This window comes from Procambarus clarkii, chromosome 55 (assembly GCF_040958095.1).
Source record: "Procambarus clarkii isolate CNS0578487 chromosome 55, FALCON_Pclarkii_2.0, whole genome shotgun sequence".
Classification (NCBI taxonomy): Eukaryota; Metazoa; Arthropoda; class Malacostraca; order Decapoda; family Cambaridae; genus Procambarus; species Procambarus clarkii.
This window is the reverse complement of record NC_091204.1, coordinates 15,697,812-15,719,845: the sequence shown is the minus strand read 5'-3', so window position 1 is coordinate 15,719,845 and position 22,034 is coordinate 15,697,812. Positions and strand designations below refer to the sequence as shown.

Genomic DNA, 22,034 nt, shown 5'->3' with positions numbered 1-22,034 from the left:
TACATACAATGCCTAAAGCCACTATTACGCAAAGCGTTTCGGGAAGTCTTATAATGTTGTGTGGACATGGAAGGGTTGAAATGAGTGACTTGAGTCGCCACTTTGCAAGCCAAAGAATGATACTTGAATATACCTGAGGACCGCCATCTTCAGTGGCCTTGATGGGAACGGGATGGGGACCTAAAGTCCCCTCCCCGTTCTTCCTAAGAATGTTTTTCCCAACAAATATTCTTGTTGACTTTAAGATTGCTAAAATACCAAACTAAGATGAATTCTCAGAGAGCAGATATGCTCACAGATCATGTAATTTAGTCTCCATGGTGCAGTGGTAAGACACTCGTCTGGCATTCCGCGAGCACTTTGTCATGGGTTCGTATCCTGGCCGGGGAGGATTTACTGGGCGCAAATCCTTAACTGTAGCCTCCGTTTAACGCAACAGTAAAATGTGTACTTGGTTGTAACAACGATTCTTCGCGGCGGGGATCGTATTCCAGGGACCTGCCCGAAACGCTACGCGTACTAGTGGCTCTACAAGAATGTAACAACTCTTGTATATATCTCAAAAGATGGCTACTATATAGCTGGCTTCATGACAGTCCTTTTATATTAAAATATATTTAGCTTATTTCCATATTAAAAGTCAGATCATTTATTGAATTTAAGAAATTTATAAAAGTTTTCATGTACTTACCATATTCTCTCTGACAATTGGATGTTCTTTCTGTAGAATGAATGAAATTACGGAAGCATATTTTTCTGGCCTGGTTAGTCACATGCAGTGTTTTTTATTTTTGTTTGGTAAATATATATTTTGCAGATAACATGCATATTTAACCCATCCTCCTTTTTAGATAGTACCTATTGTGACTATCGTCAATAGTCACGAATTCGTACGGTCTTAGCTTTTAGATAGTAGTATACTGACTAGTAAGGAATTCTTTTAAAATAAATGAAGCTAAAAAAACAAATATTCCTACGCACACACACATGTATTATATTAGGCCTCAGATGTCATGTATTAGGCCTAGGAAGGTTAGGTTAAGTTAGATTAATTTGTCTTTGCAACACGAGTCAAAAATAGTTTTCCGGTAAGTTCAACTCAATAGTACCGATTTCTACTTTGTAATTTCGTTGTATATCGGTATATATACTATGGTCCTCATAGGTACTTTAAGTACTACCAAAACTGGAGGATAAGCTGGATAATTATTGGACAATAAAAAAAATGTCAAACTATTATTTAATGGTGGTAAGGAAGACACAATATTTCGATATTCTTTACGAAGCAAATATTTTCAAAATTGGAGCAATATAAATGCTCATTTGTTTACTACATTTTATATAATAAACTTTACTAAAGTATTGTACTAGTGTGTATAAAAATATTGGGTATTAATCAATTTGATTTTCTACCTTGAATTATAAAATAAAAGAGGACGAAATGCTTCTACTACATATATACTGCAGATGACATCTTCTGTTCTGTATCCTAGAGAAAAAAATATAAATACTATAGCAACAGAGAGCCTGAGTCTAGCAACAGAATGTTCAAACATATTAGACTTCTTTTTCATAAAATCTAGAGAATAATTGTACAAAAAATAAACATTGCTGCTCCATTGAATATATTTATCACTAATACTGTTCTGTACTGATTTTTTTTAATCTCCCTTAAAATGAGATTAAATATTTAAATATTTTAGTGTTATCTCTCTCTGCTTGTGCAGGCTTTGATATCATATTAAAAATACATGGATAGCAGTGGTCTTGGGTTAGGGAACATTGACCATCTTGCTCCAAATTTATGTAAAAAATAACATTTGTTTTTAAGTTGCAATATTTTGTCATTTGTTGTGAATATCTCGACAAAAGCACAATTTTTTTTAAACAAGAGAGATGCCTAGTTTAGGCTCGCTTCATGTTATGAAATTTTAATACTTAAAACTACAAGAAGTCTACTTAGCAGTTACAAACTAATAAAAAACAAATCAGTGGCACTCATTCAGATATGCAGTTTACTGCAATAATTATAAATTTCTTAAGCATAGACATTAACATCAAACAAGTCACACTGTGCATCTATCATCCTGTTGGTTTATACTGAAGGTATTTGTAATCTTTTGTAGATAGAATAGCTGAATGACTCTGCATTCAAAATATAACAAATAATCATCACTTTTGTAGTGATGCTCTAAAGTTTGTAAAGTGATGCCCGGGGTAAAGTCGCCAGTTGTCACTCATAGGAAAAATAAAAAGCTTGACACCTAAAGAATGGAATAAAATTAAACCAAAGAAATAAAAAAAAATATTGGTTTCACATATGAAAATATAAGATATCCAAGACAAAACTAGAAGTTTCAACAAATTTGAACATTAAATCAGAGAAAACTGTCAATCTAGACTTAAATTAAACTTATTTTGAGGGAACTAAGGGCCTGAGATGTCAGTTAATCAAACCTGAACATTATATATGGACAGTTCCCATTTATTATAATAAGCGATATACAGTATATGGAATATTATGATGGAACTTGGTTAGGACACCTTTCAGAGGGGGTTTTAGTACTTATAAAGTGGTACTCCAGTGGCAGCAAGTGGAGACACTCAGTCTCGAGGCCCTCGAGGTATGACTCCATCACCTGCCACTCCATTATAATGTAGGGGAATATTGCAACATGTTTAATGATAGTAAGAGGAATTATTGCATAATATACATGTTGGTGAAACACCTTTTTATAAAGGAGGTATATACTTTTTAACTAATATGCTTATTACCTTCTCTTAAGTAGCCTATCTCTTGGACTGGACCTGAACTCCAGTTACTGACTTGTCTTGACTTGTATATAAATGTGTTCTGTACCCACATACAATCCTCGATTGTGGTGACATTTTATAGATAAAATTAACTTTATTAAATCATTAAATATTTGCTTATTCCCTTTATATTTGTTTAAAATGTAGATAGTGGCCGAGGACCAGCGACCTTACCCCATGCCTCATATTATATTGAAACTTACATGCAAAACTTCACACAATGAAACTTCAGGAGGTGACTGCAAATTGAAGCTCATGTATAATGATATAGTACTATTAATTCATACCAAATTTGGAGACGGTGTTTTTTTTTACAAATACATCTTGAGACTAGTACAAACCAAACATTTTAATATTAAAAAGCACATGAAATCATAACATTAAAAAACACAGGTGAGCATCACACCTATAACACTACTGTGATGCTTCCCACTTACATTACTGAACACAGTCATAGTTTAAACATGTATTAAGCTATAATATCAACATTATTGGCAAGTGAAAGATATATTTTAAACTGACGCTGTGTAAGATGCCTGAAGATTGTGATGAATATAAATATCCAACTCGTTCTCGCACTTTCGTATAGTCAATATTGACTTATTAAATAAGTGCATATGTGACAAACTAATTTATTGTGAGTATTTTAGTTTACCTTGAAAAGCTTCATAGAAAATACCGACCTCACCTAACCTTCTTAGTATGTTAAGATAAGCATCTTATTGCTTCGTAATTACAATTATTAACCTATTATAGGTATAGGTTAAGTAATAATTGTAATTACGAAGCAATAAGATGCTTATCTTAACATACTAAGAAGGTTAGGTAAGGTCGGTGTTTTCTATGAAGCTTTTCAAGGTTAAACTGAAATATAAACAATAAATTAGTGTGTCACATATGGACTTATTTAATAAGTCAATATTGACCGTAAGAAAGTGCGAGAACGGGTTGCAACATCCCACGTATTGCACAGTTATTGAAAAGCTAGGTGCAGATACTGGGGCAATAAGAGCTACACAGTAAGCTCTTATCTTCACATAGATATGTTTATCATTTTACTTTGCAAAATGATATATTCTTGTAATCTTTATTTGTTGCAATTTACACGTGAAGACGGTTGTAATCCTTCCTGTGATTGCTAAGATCAGAGATCAGGCGCTGACTTAAGCCATGCTCGGTACAGATCCCAGCTGGAATTAAAATAATAATAATAATTGAAATAATAAATTGGAATAATTGAAAAATAAATCAGCATATTGTATACACGCATTAAATACACTGGTATTCGAAAAGAAAATTAAATTTTCAGAGTATAATGACTTCAGTAGGCCAGTATATAATACAGTATATTATCCTTATGTGTATGTAGTATATAATACAGTATATAATTATGATTATATGTTAAGATGTTATGAATTTCTCTTTAGTAAATAATGTACTGTAATTTTATGTAACTCAATTATATATATGCACAAACATTTGTGGATAAAGCTTTTGAATCTTTATTTTTCATACTTACACATGTATAACACAACATCTCCATATCTATCTATATCTATCTATCTAATCTCTCTCTCTCTCTCTCTCTCTCTCTCTCTCTCTCTCTCTCTCTCTCTCTCTCTCTCTCTCTCTCTCTCTCTCTCTCTCTCTCTCTCTCTCTCTCTCTCTCTCTCTCTCTCTTATATATATATATATATATATATATATATATATATATATATATATATATATATATATATATATATATATATATATATATATATATATATATATATATATTTGTGAATAAGGAATAGGGGGCCACTAGGAACATTGATCATGTTCTGTAACTAGATACAAATAATATTGTGGTTATTACACTGGTAACTGCACCTACATAACTATTAGTGTAATGATGTCTGGTGATTAGCTGAGGCAAACCAACGAGGTACTTACAGAGAGAGCATAGGAGCGCACCACCAACACACAGTAGACTGCAATTCCCATGCAGATTAAGGCTATAATTCCACCTATGAAGTTAAGTGTAAGGATGATCCCAATCACTATCAGGATAATGTTGATGGCAATGATGATTCCAGTCGTCCAGACCCACGTCATCACCCATCCTCGTCTCTCCTGCAAGTGGAAATAGTTGTTGAATACACATGAAAGTCACAATAACGTGGCTGAAAAGTGTTGATCACAACACACACTAGAAGGTGAAGAGACGACGACGTTTCGGTCCGTCCTGGATCACGTTCGACTTGAGAATGGTCCAGGACGGACCGAAACGTCGTCGTCCCTTCACTTTCTAGTGTGTGGTCTGATCAACATGACTAAGTAATTAGATGCGCAAACTGAGGTCATACATTGGTCGACCAAATATATTCGTGGTTGTGAAGTAGCCTCGTGATACAATCCTGACTCGAGGCACTAATCCTCGAGTCAGGATTGTATAAGAGGGTATGAGATATATCGATAGACCTGCAGTGTATGTGATCTAATATACCTCATGTGTGAGAGACCTTGCCACATCACACAAGACATACCAAACCTTTAGTTGTCAAGAGTATGAGCCTTCACATCAAAATTAGAATTGTAGAGAAGAAAAACTAACTTAATAACTAACTTAATAACTAACTTAATAACTAACTTAAAAACTAACTTAAAAACTAACTTAATTTGTTGTAAAATCAAAGAACATCCAGAATTTTATTTTATTACAAGGAAGGAAGGAAGTATCAGGAGAAAGCGCCAAGCCATTACGACTATGTAGCCCTTGGAAGGGATGAGGATAAGGATTTTTGGGATAATGTTCCATACCTTTCTGATGCCTTGGATGAGTATGATGCATATGGCGATGGTGATGAGGTTGACCACTAACGTGACCCAGCCCTCTTTATGACCTGAAAAGTTGGTCAACATACATTATTTACAGATTACTCCATACCTCATTTACAATCTCATTTACACCAGGCGTAAGACAACACTAATAGCCGAGGTACCGAGAGCTAGATTTCACTACTCCGTACTCGCAGGAAGCATGTATGTGTATATATATGTATTAGGCATATATGTAAGTCCTCACAAGGTTGAACTACTCACCCAGGTATAGTGGGAGCTGTGCCTTAAAGGGTATATAATGGAACCTACCCCCTTAAAGGTATATATAGTAAGCATTTCGGACATAATTATGTAAATTAAATATTATTTTAAATACTATTCACTATAAAATACTATTCAGCATTTTATCCAGTCAGTAAGAGAGAGAATTCAGTGTTTGGGGAAAAATCTTGAAAATAGGCCACGATTTGATAGATTCATTGGTATGTTAGGTTTAAGGGTAATGATAGAACAAATAGAATTAAGGAAGAAACGTTTTCTCATAGACGGCCTCTGAGAAATATCTTTAACTTACAAAACGTCTTAAGAGCAAGTGTAGAACACTTCCCATCCTCCTAAAATGAAACTATTCATTTTATGATTTTATGGTTATTCATTCATTTTATAAACTATTTATTTTATTTTTTATTTTATTTTATCGACTAACATAAATGCTCCTGTTCATCTAGAATATAATGAAACATAAAATGAATATCGACTTATTCATTAGAATCGATAGTACCAATATGTAGTGATATGTAGGACCACCTACATATCAATATGTAAGATCACCAAAAACATTACTTTTGTATTATTGAATTTTACTAAATGATTTTTTTTTTGTACTCCAACACACAAGATTTGCTTTGGACTTACAAGTAAAATGAGCAGGTAGTTAATAGGCTTATTAATCATAAGTTAATCAATAACTTTGACTATTAGTAAACTCACCTTTGACACCATTGTAGATCCCAAAGATGCCATAAAGGATTCCGAAGATCTGTGAAAGGAGATAATAAGTCATTTTATTATTCAAATTATCTTTCAGCATTATTTGATCCTTATTTTCCTCCTATTCTTTATCTTCTCTTCCCTGTTTCTCTTTCACTCTCTCTCTCTTCCCTTTCATATTCTATTTCTCCCATCTCTCCCAACCCTTCCTCTCTTCTGTTATATTATTTTTCTTTCACACTTCATCTCCCTCCTTTATCCACCCATTTTTCTCTCGCCCCTCGCTTCCATCCTCTCCCACTTCTCTCACCTACACACACACACACACACACACACACACCATTGCTGTAAACAACCGATGCTCGAAAGGCGAGATCCAAGAGTCTATGCTCGATCCTGCAGACACAACTAGGTGAGCACACACACACACACACACACACACACACACACACACACACACACACACACCTACACACACACACACACACACACACACTCAAGAGGCCTTACATTCTTGTACAGCAACTAGCACGCATAGCGTTTCGGGCAAGTCCTTAATCCTAATTTTCAGATACACACCTTTCTAGGAAGAAGCCCGTTGCAGCTAACACCCAGGTACCTATTTACTGCTAGGTGAACAGGGGGGAATCAAGGTGAAAGAAACTCTGCTCAATTTGTTTCCGCCGGGGATCGAACCCGGGCCCTTAGGACTACGAACACCGAGCGCTGTCCACTCAACCTTCAGGCTCCTCGACACTTTTTAGTCTGCTATAGAGCTCCTCGGCCTCCCTCCCTTCCTCCTTCCCCCTCCCTACTCCCCCCCCCCACCCTCCCTTCCCCCCTCTCCCTTCCCTCCCCTCTCCCTTCCCCCCCCCCTCCCTCCCTCCCCAGTACTCACCATGTTGCTGTCATAGATTCAGCTACTCTGAACAAGTGTTCCAAGTAGCACGGGCTATGGCGAGCCCGTAATGTACTTACCAGACTGATTATACCAATAGCGAGGGAGCCGCTCCGGAGACTACAGCCACAGCAGGAGCTGCTCAGTACACACTTCTCTCCGGCCATCCTGTGGGAGACACAGTAGTCTTACACACAGAGGCACCACAGCTTTACACACAGGTATAAACAGCGTTTATAGGCAGGCGAGGAGTCACAATAACGTGGCTGACGTATGTTGACCAGACCACACACTAGAAGGTGAAGGGACGACGACGTTTCGGTCCGTCCTGGACCATTCTCAAGTCGATTGTGACTATTCTCATTCTCTAGTCGATGATCGACTTGAGAATGGTCCAGGACGGACCGAAACGTCGTCGTCCCTTCACCTTCTAGTGTGTGGTCTGGTCAACAGCGTTTATAGGACTCTAACACTGCTAACAGTCACCATGTCTCTCCTATATATATATATTTTTTTTTACACGTATGTACAGGAGTAGACGACTTCCGACTCCTGTTGACAGAGTGAGATCCCTTCCTGGTGAGCCTTACGCTCCTAGTTTCCCTGGTACACGACTCGCTAATCGGTACAAGCGCAACAATTGTGCCCACACCCACCCCGTCCTCATAAACGAAGGCCAAAGTCCATTCCATGCATCCGCCAAACCCCCCCCCCCCCTGTTCATGAATGAAAAGCTGTTTATACACGACTCTCAACTGATGACGTCCGAACACTTGTCGAACAAGTGCCTCGCTGGCGACTATTGTTCGAACTACAACGCTGTAAATGCTTTACCCACGTACTACAAATAATCGCCAACTGAACCTAAATACCTAACCAATGCCTAAATATGCACAATATGCAAATAAATAATATTAATTTATATTTGAGGAAATTCCTATTTTGAATGAACAGCATGTTACAAATTATGAATGCATTTTTGGGGTCGACCGCTGGTTGGAATGGCCTTGGTCTAAGTACGGGTTGTACCACACACACACACTGCCCCGGGGGCTGGTAGGGGGTGTGGGAGCTTGAAGGTCAATGCTGCTTCAGTACCTACACCCTTACACATCACTCGCCCTTCCACTATGGCCATTCCATCTCTCCCACACCCTTCCCATCCCCCTCTCTCCCATCATTGCCATGTGACTGTAGTACACACCTATCCACCTGTGTATGGTATCATACACATGTATTATACAGTCTGTGTATAACACGAGAATAGGAAGAGGAGGGAATGGAAGGGAGAGAGAGAGGGGGGTGTAGGCATTGCACTCCCATGACCTTCTGCACGCCATCTCCTCTCCCCCCATCCCTCCATCTATCCCCCCAAATCCCCCCCTATCCCCCCAAACAAGCCCCAGGGAAAGATGAGTAGGAAGAAACCTTTTCCTGTACGCACCGAGCGCTGCCGTGCGCTGACTTGCGGTCTTCAGCCTTGGAACCTGTTTTTTGCGGGTACATTTTTTAGTCTTCAGACAAGGGCTTCTCAAATGTTTAAATTTGGCGCCTTCCATTATTTTGTTAATATTTTACGTGAGTGGCACGATTCCTAGACATGCTTGCTGGGTGAGTGACGCTAGTATGGCGGTGTGTTCACTCACAGGATGAGTGACGCTGGTATGGCGGTGTGTTCACTCACAGGATGAGTGACGCTAGTATGGTGGTGTGTTCACTCACAGGATGAGTGACGCTGGTATGGCGGGGTGTTCACTCACAGGATGTGACGCTGGTATGGCGGTGTGTTCACTCACAGGATGAGTGACGCTGGTATGACGGGGTGTTCACTCACAGGATGAGTGACGCTGGTATGGCGGGGTGTTCACTCACAGGATGTGACGCTGGTATGGCGGTGTGTTCACTCACAGGATGTGACGCTGGTATGGCGGTGTGTTCACTCACAGGATGAGTGACGCTGCTATGGCGGTGTGTTCACTCACAGGATGAGTGACGCTGGTATAGTGGTGTGTTCACTCACAGGATGAGTGACGCTAGTATGGTGGTGTGTTCACTCACAGGATGAGTGACGCTGGTATGGCGGTGTGTACACTCACAGGATGAGTGACGCAGCCTAGTACATTCGCCCTTGAGGACAAAACTGACAGACATAGTCAAGCTCGTTGAAGGTCAGAACCATGTTACTTAGTCACTATGAAAATACTTTATTTGTCGAATTGTAGAGAAATTCAGTCATGGACTTGAAGACAAATCCCTTCAGTCCACAGTTGAAAGTCATTAACGCTGTAACCTGCTTAGGTAGACGAATGTTGGGACTCGGCTCCTGGGCCCATTCTGTGCTTCTGTAACCTTCACCACAGCTCAGGGGATAAATATAAGGGGGACTTTTGACTTACATCACGGGCTCAGGGGGGACTTTTGACTTACATCACGGGCTCAGGGGGGACTTTTGACTTACATCACGGGCTCAGGGGGGACTTTTGACTTACATCACGGGCTCACCATATCCCGTGCTACATGGACACTTCGTTTTGAGTAGCTAAATCTGAAACAACAACATACTCACACCAGGTTAAGGGCCCTATCTTCTTGAGTTATCTTGAGATGATTTCGGGGCTTTAGTGTCCCCGCGGCCCGGTCCTCGAACAGGCCTCCACCCCCAGGAAGCAGCCCGTGACAGCTGACTAACACCCAGGTACCTATTTACTGCTAGGTAACAGGGGCATCAGGATGAAAGAAACTCTGGCCATTGTTTCTCGCCGGCGCCCGGGATCGAACCCGGGACCACAGGATCACGCGTCCATTGTTCTGTCCGCTCAGCCACCGGCTCCCTAAGGGCTAACAACATTGCAAACCGGACATGATTGGGCTGATCTCTTCGAAACTTTTAAAATGCTGAACAGTTTGGAGGATGCTGATCCGGAAATACAAAATTCGGAAATTCAAATGTTCCGGAAATTCAAATTCGAATTTGAATTTGATCCGGATCAACGTATTGGATAAAGGTCAGATGTAACAAAAACGAGGAGGATGAGTTTCAAACCCAAACCACAATGGAGGACAGAAACGAGGAGATACCTATGCAGACGACGAGTCACAATAACGTGGCTGAAGTAAGTCGACCAGACCACACACTAGAAGGTGAAGGGACGACGACGTTTCGGTCCGTCCTGGACCATTCTCAAGTCGATACCGAGGAGATACCTATTCACCCGCGGGGTTATAGACCCCATGAAACCTATTCTATCAGTGGTGGTGGTGGTTGGGGGGGGAAGGGGGGGGGTTATAGGTGTTTATATCAACCTGTTCACTTGGTCGGGCCATCGGCTCCCCAAGATATGTTGATAACCGTAGTCTTAATGTTTATACTGTAACGAAAGCTTCAAACCTACATTAATCAACCTGACCTATCAGTGCCGATGTTCAACGGTCCAGGAATGTTCAATGGTCCAGTAATGTTCAACGGTCCAGGAATGTTCAATGGTCCAGTAATGTTCAACGGTCCAGTAATGTTCAACGGTCCAGGAGTGCGCAAATTTTCAATTATTTTACTTCCGGTAAAGAAATTATGTTTGTACACACAAGTCTCGTAAAAGAATAGCTGCACATCGTGTGTGACACACAGCTGTCTGTGTAGCCTCAGTGTACTGTATGTGTGTGTGTGTGTGTGTGTGCGTGTGTGTGTGTGTGTGTGTGTGTGTGTGTGTGAGACGAAGAGCTGTCAGTGCAGCATCAGTATACTGTGTGTTCTCGCCTACTGTAACAAGAATTACTCGCGTAGCATCAACAGGCTGTTGTTTGTGGCGGCACACATCAACGCGTGTGCAGCGATTGATGTGTGTGTGCACGATACACACACACACACACACACACACACACACACACACACACACACACACACACACACACACACACACACACACACACACACACACACACACACACACACACAGTAACACAGTTTAAACACCTGCTATCTAGCGAGAGAGCTCACAGGATGTACTTAGTCTATTCTAACAGAAGATAACCGGTTATCTAACCAATACAGCTACCAAGCCAGTGAGGACTTTCCAAAGTGGAGGCTCCTGGCGCTCCACTTCCACTCAGCTCCACAAAGTAAACCCCACAATGGTCGACTGTCTGTTACTCATCTACCGCTGGGTGTAAACAGGGGCATCATTATACAAGGCGACGTGCCCAAAAGGTTTCGTCTTGCGCGGGAATCGGCCCTGGGACCATCCGGCTAATTAACTGAATTTATCATTATCATTACAAAAATCAGTTGGGGGAACATCCTGGTTAGATAATTATTAGGAGAAAGTAATTAGGCTTTGGAAGGGATATGAGGACAATGAGCAGGGATATGAGGACAGGGAGCAGGGATATGAGGACAGGGAGCAGGGATATGAGGACAAGGAGCTGGGATATGAGGACAGGGAGCTGGGATATGAGGACAGGGAGCAGGGATATGAGGACAGGGAGCAGGGATATGAGGACAAGGAGCTGGGATATGAGGACAGGGAGCTGGGATATGAGGACAGGGAGCTGGGATATGAGGACAGGGAGCTGGGATATGAGGACAGGGAGCTGGGATATGAGGACAGGGAGCAGGGGTATGAGGACAAGGAGCTGGGATATGAGGACAAGGAGCAGGGATATGAGGACAGGGAGCAGGGATATGAGGACAGGGAGCAGGGATATGAGGACAGGGAGCAGGGATATGAGGACAGGGAGCTGGGATATGAGGACAGGGAGCTGGGATATGAGGACAAGGAGCAGGGATATGAGGACAGGGAGCAGGGATATGAGGACAGGGAGCTGGGATATGAGGACAGGGAGCAGGGGTATGAGGACAAGGAGCTGGGATATGAGGACAAGGAGCAGGGATATGAGGACAGGGAGCAGGGATATGAGGACAGGGAGCAGGGATATGAGGACAGGGAGCAGGGATATGAGGACAGGGAGCAGGGATATGAGGACAGGGAGCTGGGATATGAGGACAGGGAGCTGGGATATGAGGACAGGGAGCTGGGATATGAGGACAGAGAGCAGGGATATGAGGACAGGGAGCAGGGGTATGAGGACAAGGAGCTGGGATATGAGGACAGGTTCGAATCCTCGTCACGGCCCTTTGTGGATTTGGTCATTTGATGCATCACGCAATTGTGATTTGTGTGTGTATAGAATTGCCTGTTTGCCGGGATAAAATGTGACAGAAGTTTACAGCTCGTGACAGAAGTTTACAGCTCGTGACAGGAGTTTACAACTTATTGATATCCTACAATGTAGATAAAGGTATAACTAGAGAAAAAAAATATTGAAAAATGATAACATAAAGATAACATAAAGTCTCTTCAGGAAAGAATATGGGTTCCGGTAGTACAGTTGGGTTCGTTCTCGAACCCAAAATCGAGAATTCCGCGTTCGAATCCCGGTCGGGACAGAAATGGTTGGGTGCATATCCTATTGTCCCTGTCCACATAGCTGTAAATAGGGACCCAGGAGCTAACTTCTTGTGTGGGGGTTGCCTCCTGGGGGTCATTAATTCGACCTTGGGCCTCGAGGATATATATATATATCCTAAGAACTCTTTGACCCGGCCAGGATTCGAACCCATGCCGTCCAGGATCACCCCTAAACGTACACAGTACCGTGACCACCGCACCAATGATCGTCTGGTAGGTCAATAAGCAATTGTGGTGACCTTAATAACTCCTAAGAGTCAAGACACCGAACTCGGGTCTCTTCTCAACACTGCCCAAGCTGCTTCTGCAGACCCTTGAAGAAGGGCTACAGTGTACAGGATTGACGTGGTACCGCTCGCCTGCTTTGCATAAGGCAGTCTCGCAAGATGGAGGTGCAAGATGAACCAGCTTTCTTGCATCTGTCGTCAAGATGTTTAGAGCCCTTATTCCTGCTGGTGTGTGTGTGTGTGTGTGTACTCGCCTAGTAGGTGAGCTTGCTGGGTCGAGCTTTGACTCTTGGGTCCGATCGTGTGTGTCGATTTACTATTTGTGTCTGCAGAATCGAGGTATTAGCTCTTGGACCTCAGACTTTCTAACCAGTTTATTTTTTCTCTATTATGTCTACTATATATATTTCATCACACACACACACACACACACACACACACACACACACACACACACACACACACACACACACACACACACACACACACACACACACACATCCTCAGGAAGCAGACCGTAGCAGCTGTCTAACTCCCAGGTTGTCTAACTTCTGTTCTGTTTACTGTTAGGTGAACAGGCGCATCAGAGTGAAATAAACTCTGCCCATTTGTTTCCACCTCCACCGGGGATTGAACCCGGAACCTCAGGACTACAAATCCCGAGCGCTGTCCATTCAGCCGTCAAGCCCCTAGACGCAGGCGTGTGTGTGTGTGTGTGTGTGTGTGTGTGTGTGTGTGTGTGTGTGTGTGTGTGTGTGTGTGTGTGTGTGTGTGTGTGTGTGTGTGTGGGCGTGTGTGTGAGCGCGCGCGTGTGCGTGTGAGTGTGCCATGCGTGTGAGACTACTCCGGCTTTGATGCGCTCAAGTGGAGGAACTAGAGCAATGTAAATGGCTCATGAGAAATGAACATGGCAAGAGCCCGGCCCGCGGCCCCAAGAGCCCTGCCCGCGGCCCCAAGAGCCCGGCCCGCGGCCCCAAGAGCCCGGCCCGCGGCCCCAAGAGCCCGGCCCGCGGCCCCAAGAGCCCGGCCCGCGGCCCCAAGAGCCCGGCCCGCGGCCCCAAGAGCCCGGCCCGCGGTCCCAAGAGCCCGGCCCGCGGCCCCAAGAGCCCGGCCCGCGCCCCCAAGAGCCCGGCCCGCGCCCAAACTTGTCAATAAAAAAGGCAAGGCCATGTCTTACCTATATCATAAATTTACCAATAGATAAATTATTCAATTTGGATTTATTTAGACATTGCTTATCATTGTGATCTGGCTAAAGAGTTGTATCTCATTGCAAACCATTGGCGAAACAGTTGGCAGATCTTCATGTCTGCCTTGGGGCCTGACAGCTGAGTGGACAGCGCTCGGGATTCGTAATCTTAAGGTTCCGGGTTCGGTCCCCGGTGGAGGCGGAAACATATGGGGCATAGGTTGTTTCACCCTGATGCGCCTGTTCATCTAGCGGTAAATAAGTACCTGGGAGTTAGACAGCTGCTACGGGCTGCTTCCTGGGGGTGTGTAACAAAAAAAGGAGGCCTGGTCGAAGACCGGGCCGTGTGAACGCTAAGCCCCGAAATCATCTCAAGATAACCTCAAGATTATCGTCTCTGCTCTTTATATTAGGCAATGTAAGGGGTGTACACTCACTCACTCACTCACTCACTCACTCACTCACTCACTCTCACACTCTCACTCACTCACTCACTCTCACACTCTCACTCACTCACTCTCACACTCTCACTCACTCACTCACTCACTCTCACACTCTCACTCACCCTCACACTCACACTCTCTCTGTCTCATACACACACAAATCCATCATACTATTATTACCTTAAACCACTAATCAGAAACACTCGTTAGCTCCATATGAGAACTACAGGAAACACAACATGTGGCCTGAGTTTCCAGAGATGGGGACGACTAATCATTCCACACAACCTGAATTGTTAAGCGCATTACAGTTTGTCGTAACGGAGTTCGATTAAAACAAGATGAATATCATTAAGTCCAGTTGAGTGAATTCTGACTCAACCCGATATATCGAAAGAATAACGAAATCAGCAAAAAATCATTTTAACTTCGGTTAAAGTTTGTTAAAATAACTTAAACAAACAAACAAACAATAAGTTTCTAAGCGTGACTGCTTAGAAATAAATGAGTGTCTTGCATTTAAACAGAAGGGTGTTCTTCCCTGTTAACGGCTTGCGCCTCTGTTAATTCAGTCAATAGGTCCATTTTAACAGGTGTGTATTCTCCCGTTACTAATTAGTGAATGTGTTACCTGGGTCAATAGATCCAAATAAAAATAAATAGAAGGGTATTCTCCCTCAGTTAAGGGTTAGTGCTTTTAATTGGGGTCAGTAGGTTCGAAATCGAAGACGGATCTAAGCGCCACCACTTAATCTTCATACGTGCTTAGTCTCTTCACAATGTCATCACATTAACGTTACGTAACGATGAGGAAATCGGTAAAGAGCCATTAGGGGCATGGGAGTACCATTTGTGTGCTGGTTCGAATCCTCCTTATCCTGGCTTCTACTTATTTTCTTACTCTCTGCATATGCAATGTTTAATTAAGGTTCAGGCAGGTACCCCCAGTGGTTAATTACAAGGGGAAAGGTACAGCAGCACACAGACTAATTATCTGTTAGCATCCAGTCCTCGTGTATATTTGAAGCGCTCAAGTGGGTGCTTATAGCAGCTTTGAGGGTCAAGTATCGGAGGCTGACAAGTTCATCTTCTGTGTCACAACAGAACTACCAATCATAGTTTTCCTGGGGGCAAAAAGCCTGTGCTTAACTTTATCAAGCCTCCCCCCACACACATTCTACCACCATTCCTACTATTACCACTACCACTACTTATCGCAATAGTAATGGTATTTAGGTAGGTGCTGAATGCTGCTGCTTAAGACGTATCTATAACTACACCAAATATTAGAACAAAAAGTGGTGGAAGTGATGATTACTGTAGTCAATTATAGTATCAAGATTCATCCACATCAGCGTTGATGTGGTGGTGGTGGTAGGGTGTGGTTGTGATGTGCTAAGCTTAGATAAAGATATCCTGGACCAAATATACGGAATCTTAGACATAGTTTAGTACTTAATGTGCACTGTTAGTCACAGGAGAGGATAAGTTTAGTTGATGTCTTCAATAGTACAGAAAATGCAACATTATTTTCTTATGCAATAGTTCATATTTTGTACATTGTACAGTAGTTATAGATGAAATAATTTGTGGATGACAGGAGGGAACTTTGTGGACAGACTGATGTGTATACAAAAGCCTTATCAGACCTGAGGGTTACACCGTACACCTGTGCAGTGTACCAGTGTACACCTGGGCAGTGTACCAGTGTACACCTGTGCAGTGTACCAGTGTACACCTGTGCAGTGTACCAGTGTACCATCTACACAATGGAACAGCAGATTAACCGAGACCAGGCTAGGCAGGAAGGGATAGTCAGATCACCTGCCCACCGGAATGCATGTATGCGATTGTGCAACACTTGCAAAGCGTGTAAATGCTTGCATGACTATCTCCCTCTTGACAGGTGACTATCTCCCTCTTGACAGATGACATGGGGTCCCCCACGCCTTGACAAGAAGCAGGGGACACGAGAGCCCAGCTAGAGTAGGTCAGCGATACTCAACTTCCCCCCCCCCTCATCCCTATCGCTCCTTTTTTGGCTGTTTTATGGATGTTATATAAAGCAATCGCCCTCGAAATTTTTTTAAGGAACCTAAAAAGACGTTATTTATTTTAATATTTATTCAGTGTGACCCTTGTGATTGATGCTTTGCTGCCAGTCTTAAGTATGTGGATTGATATTCGTGAGCATGTATGTATTCAACCCGTTCTCGCACTTTCGTATAGTCAATATTGACTTATTAAATACGTGCATATGTGACATACTAAACATACTAGTTTACCTTGAAAAGCTTCATAGAAAACACCGACCTTACCTAACCTTCTTAGTATGTTAAGATAAGCATCTTATTGCTTCGTAATTACAATTATTACTTAACCTAATATAGGTACAGGTTACCTTTACCTTACTTCTTTCCTTTGTCAATATGTTACTGACTGCACTAAATCTTGTTATCTTGAGGTTATCTTGAGATGATTTCGGGGCTTTAGTGTCCCCGCGGCCCAGTCCTCGACCAGGCCTCCACCCCCAGGAAGCAGCCCGTGACAGCTGACTAACACCCAGGTACCTATTTTACTGCTAGGTAACAGGGGCATAGGGTGAAAGAAACTCTGCCCATTGTTTCTCGCCGGCGCCTGGGATCGAACCCATTCAACTACAAATCTACATTCAACCAGATATGAAGCTGGAAAGCACAAAGGTAATAGCGATTTTGGACCAAATGTTGGGTAGATCTGTTTAGATGTGTTTGAAAGCCACAATTTAATCATTCCACATTTTTCAAAATTGTATTCCAATTTATCATTGATTTTATTATATCACAGCCAAAAGGATCCGGCACCCATAGCTTCACTTCAAAATAAAATCAATCTGAAAATGGGGTATTCAATTCTTCTTATAATGACTAAATAATCTGGATAATTGTTAAGATCTTGATCTGAGAGATGTACAATTATTTCTCTTAATTCGAACATGCTGTTGAAATGCTGCTTTTGTAAACAGGTTCAAAAAAAAAATCAGTAGACTCTTTCAGAATTCGGTTACAGCCTAGCAAGGTTCATAATTTGCCTTGAAGCTGAAGTGAAACTTCATTGAGCTTTCGAAAAATCAAACCCATTAACTACATATTACATTTGTAGTTTTTTTTTCTCTTCTAAATCAGACTCTTCACCACTTTCCTAGAAGCTAACTATTAGGAGAACTTTCTGCCCTCCTAACCTACCACAGGACCCTTAACTTGCTGTTTTGGAAAAACACATGTAATTGGAAAATAAATTTTCATTTTAAATTACGTCGATATTTGTCGACGTAATTTGGAAGAGGACGGGTTGAGTGACTCACGTCCCGTTGGGAATGTGTGGTTCAGCTGGTCTTGGAAAGTGTACTGAGAGTGAATCATTACTCGTATTTGGTATTTTCTACACACCTGCACTCTTGTGCAGGTGTGCACTTGTGCCTACATCTACACACCTGCCTTCTGCTAAAACATTATAAATCCCAACCTTCTACCTTCTACAATTATACAACTGCCTCACACTGAAACTTACACACACCTGCCTCCCACTGTAACTACACACACCTGTGCCTCCCACAGCACCACACACCTGTCTCCCACTGCACACCCACACACACACACCTGTCTCCCACTACAACGATATCAATCTCAAGTTTCGATATACGATGCTTTTCGTAGCTAACAGGTGTATCCTTGAGTACAAAACACACACACACACACACACACACACACACACACACACACACACACAAACACACACACACACACACACACACACACACACACACACACACACACACACACACACACACACACACACACACACACACACAGGAAGCACCCAAGCCTGCAGTTTGAGTTAGAAACATCTAGGTTTACCCTTACTCCCACTGCTGTCTGGCTGGCTGGCTGCCCGCCCGCCCAAACACCTGTATCAGTGTGTGAGCTCTAAACAAGCTGAACTGAAACACATTTTTTTGTTAGTAGCCTTTTTAATTATGCAGTTCTCCATTGTTAGCAGAACAATCTATGTGTTAATTACCAATTCCTAACGCTATAATTTCAATGTTAGGCATAGTGTCTTTAATATATTTATAAAAATTTAATATATTTATATTTTTACTTTGCCAATGATAGTTTTATTAATCACTAATAAAACCAAGATAAAAAATATATGACATGGAAAAATAATTCGAATTTAGGCATTTAGTGATTGATTGATTGATCAAGATTAAGCCACCTAAGAGGGTGGCACGGGCATGAATAACCCGTAAAGGCATTTGGTTTCTCCTCCGCTACTTGATATATTCAAATCCTCACCCCCCCCCCCCCCCACCCATAGAAGGCTATCCTAATCTATGCTATCTCTTAACACACTATTAAACCCTTCATACAGTCTAGTGTAGCTGTATGAATGCACAAGGGCCTAGCCACGTTAATAACAAAAAAAATAAAAACCGGTTGGTAATTCTGGGGTAGAGGAAAACTTTTGAAAACAAAGCTATAGCGTGTTGAAGTCGTACGTCTGGCAGCGGCGTGTCGACCAATCCATTCCCTCTCCCCCCTTCCTCCCCCCCCCCCCCCTACCATCACCCTGTTTCATCTTGCCTCGTTCCCATTGTCAAAACATCTGCTTCACAATTGCCGATGTTTCATATATTTTAGCACATTTGCCAAAGTTATACTCTTGCCAAAAGTTTGTGTTGTTCATGCTCGTTAAGGGTCAAACAAGCTGGCAACAACAGCAGGAAGGAATGACTCCACGGAATCTTTTTTTTTTTTTTTTTTTTTTTTTTTTTGAGATATATACAAGAGTTGTTACATTCTTGTACAGCCACTAGTACGCGTAGCGTTTCGGGCAAGTCCTTAATCCTATGGTCCCTGGAATACGATCCCCGCCGCGAAGAATCGTTTTTTCATCCAAGTACACATTTTACTGTTGCGTTAAACAGAGGCTACAGTTAAGGAATTGCGCCCAGTAAATCCTCCCCGGCCAGGATACGAACCCATGACATAGCGCTCGCGGAACGCCAGGCGAGTGTCTTACCACTGCACCACGGAGACTGCATCTGTCTTCAGGAAACTGGAGACGCCGTTAATTACAGGTTTCCCGTAATTACAGGATTCAGGTTTGGGGAAACTAACAATTATTGTTCCATGTTGACCAACGTATGTGTGTGTTGTCTGAGGAAAATGAAGTCCCAAGTCCCAAGTCCCATCCCAAATCCTTATCCTGACCCCCTTCCCAGGGCTATATAGTCGTTAATGGCTTGGCGCTTTCCCCTTGATAACTCCCTCCCTCGATAGTAGTGCAAAGACCTTAATATAAGCTTAACCTCACCTGTTCCTCCACAAATCTCCAGTATCAGCTCTTGATACTGGTAATGGCTCAAAAGGGCCACCACTTACGGGCTATTCATGCCCGTGCCACCTTTTGGGTGGCTTAATCTTCATCAATCAATCAACCTCACCCTTCATATTGTCCCCCTCGCCCACAACTCTTACACTAAACCAAGACTTTCCAATATACTATTTAAAGTCAAATTTGGCACCATTCCTTTCCCCCCGTCCCATCCCAAATCATTATCCTGACCCCTTCCCAGTGCTATATAGTCGTAATGGCTTGGCGCTTTCCCCCTGATAGTTCACTTGGATTTAATATTTTCGTTATTGTTTTGCTGTTATGCGTTACTCTCGTGATTACCATCACTCGCGTTGTTCCTGGAGTTGATTGATTGATTGATGAAGATTAAGCCACCCAAAAGGTGGCACGGGCATGAATAGCCCGTAAGTGGTGGCCCTTTTGAGCCATTACCAGTATCAATAGATAATACTGGAGATCTGTGGAGGTGCGACTGCACCCTGCGTGACGGGAGATGTCTCCCGTCTCCTGGAATTTGCCTGAGTTCACTTATGAGAGAGTTCTATCCCCCAAGTTCTGCATGGGGCGACGCTTGCCTTCCTGATAGCCTGGGGCCAGATTCACGAAGCAGTTACGCCAGCACTTACGAACCTGTCCATCTTTTCTCAATCTTTGGCGGCTTTGTTTCCAATTATTAAACAGTTAATGAGCTCCGAAGCACCAGGAGGCTGTTTATAACAATAACAACAGTTGATTGGGAAGTTTTCACGCTTGTAAACTGTTTAATAAATGTAACCAAAGCCGTCAAAGATTGAGGAAAGATGTACACGTTCATAAGTACTTACGTAAATGCTTCGTGAATCTGGCCCCTCATCTAAAAGGCTGTTGCTAGGAGCGGCCCGCAGGCCTCAGTTCCCTAGTTAAGGTAGTGTAGTTTGAGAATTGTATATGCATCAAACTTCCCTGCAAACACACACAACGGAACGGTACCTCTTGTTACTTTGTTACAAAGTTCTTGCATGTTTGTTATAAAGTTATGACGTGTTAGAAAGTGGTTACAACTTGTTAGAAGGTCTTACAACTTTTTCCAATGTTTTAGGAAAGTCGTGTGTTTGTCGGGTTAATAGTTTTTGGGATTAATTAATGTTATCATCCTTCTTGATAATGTAAAAGTAAATTAAATGTTAACCAGTATCAACTATCCTGGGGTGGTTATCTTGAGGTTATCTTGATGATTTCGGGGCTTAGTGTCCCCGCGGCCCAGTTCTCGACCAGGCCTCCACCCCCAGGAAGCAACCCGTGACAGCTGACTAACTCCCAGGTACCTATTAATATTGCTAGGTAACAGGGGCATATGGTGAAAGAAACTCTGCCCATTGTTTCTCGCCGGCGCCCGGAATCGAACCCGGGACCACAGGATCACGCGTCCAGTGTTCTGTCCGCTCAGCCACTAGGATAGGCTATGGTGGTTTATAATGACTAAATGTATATTTGTATGTTAATACGGTTTTGTTGATCTTCAAGGCTGTCGAGGTAAGCATTGGGTGAGGCGCTGGGATGGTTGAGGGCGCGGCACAGATCTGTGGAGGTGGGAGAGGTGGTGGGTGTTGTACAGATGTGACGTGGGAGAGGTGGTGGGTGTTGTACAGATGTGACGTGGGAGAGGTGGTGGGTGTTGTACAGATGTGACGTGGGAGAGGCGGTGGGTGTTGCACAGATGTGACGTGGAAGAGGTGGTGGGTGTTGCACAGATGTGACGTGGGAGAGGTCGTGGGCGTGGCAAGGAATTAACGCGGGAGAGGCCGT

At 42.6% G+C, this 22,034-nt stretch overlaps 1 protein-coding gene across 2 annotated transcripts in view; it reads right to left on the bottom strand.

Annotated features, from left to right (window-relative positions):
• Positions 1-1,228: 1,228 nt before the first annotated feature.
• LOC123755131 (uncharacterized) overlaps positions 1,229-22,034 on the bottom strand; it is a 51,009-nt gene continuing 30,203 nt past the window's right edge. For both annotated transcript variants that reach the window (XM_045737614.2, XM_045737620.2), the window contains exons 2-6: positions 7,606-7,693; positions 6,628-6,676; positions 5,617-5,699; positions 4,750-4,929; positions 1,229-4,004 (exon numbers count right to left, since the gene is read on the bottom strand). In XM_045737614.2, coding sequence (XP_045593570.1) covers positions 3,978-4,004; positions 4,750-4,929; positions 5,617-5,699; positions 6,628-6,676; positions 7,606-7,693 — 427 coding nt within the window. In that variant the 3' untranslated portion in view covers positions 1,229-3,977. The remainder of the gene's footprint in view (positions 4,005-4,749; positions 4,930-5,616; positions 5,700-6,627; positions 6,677-7,605; positions 7,694-22,034) is intronic.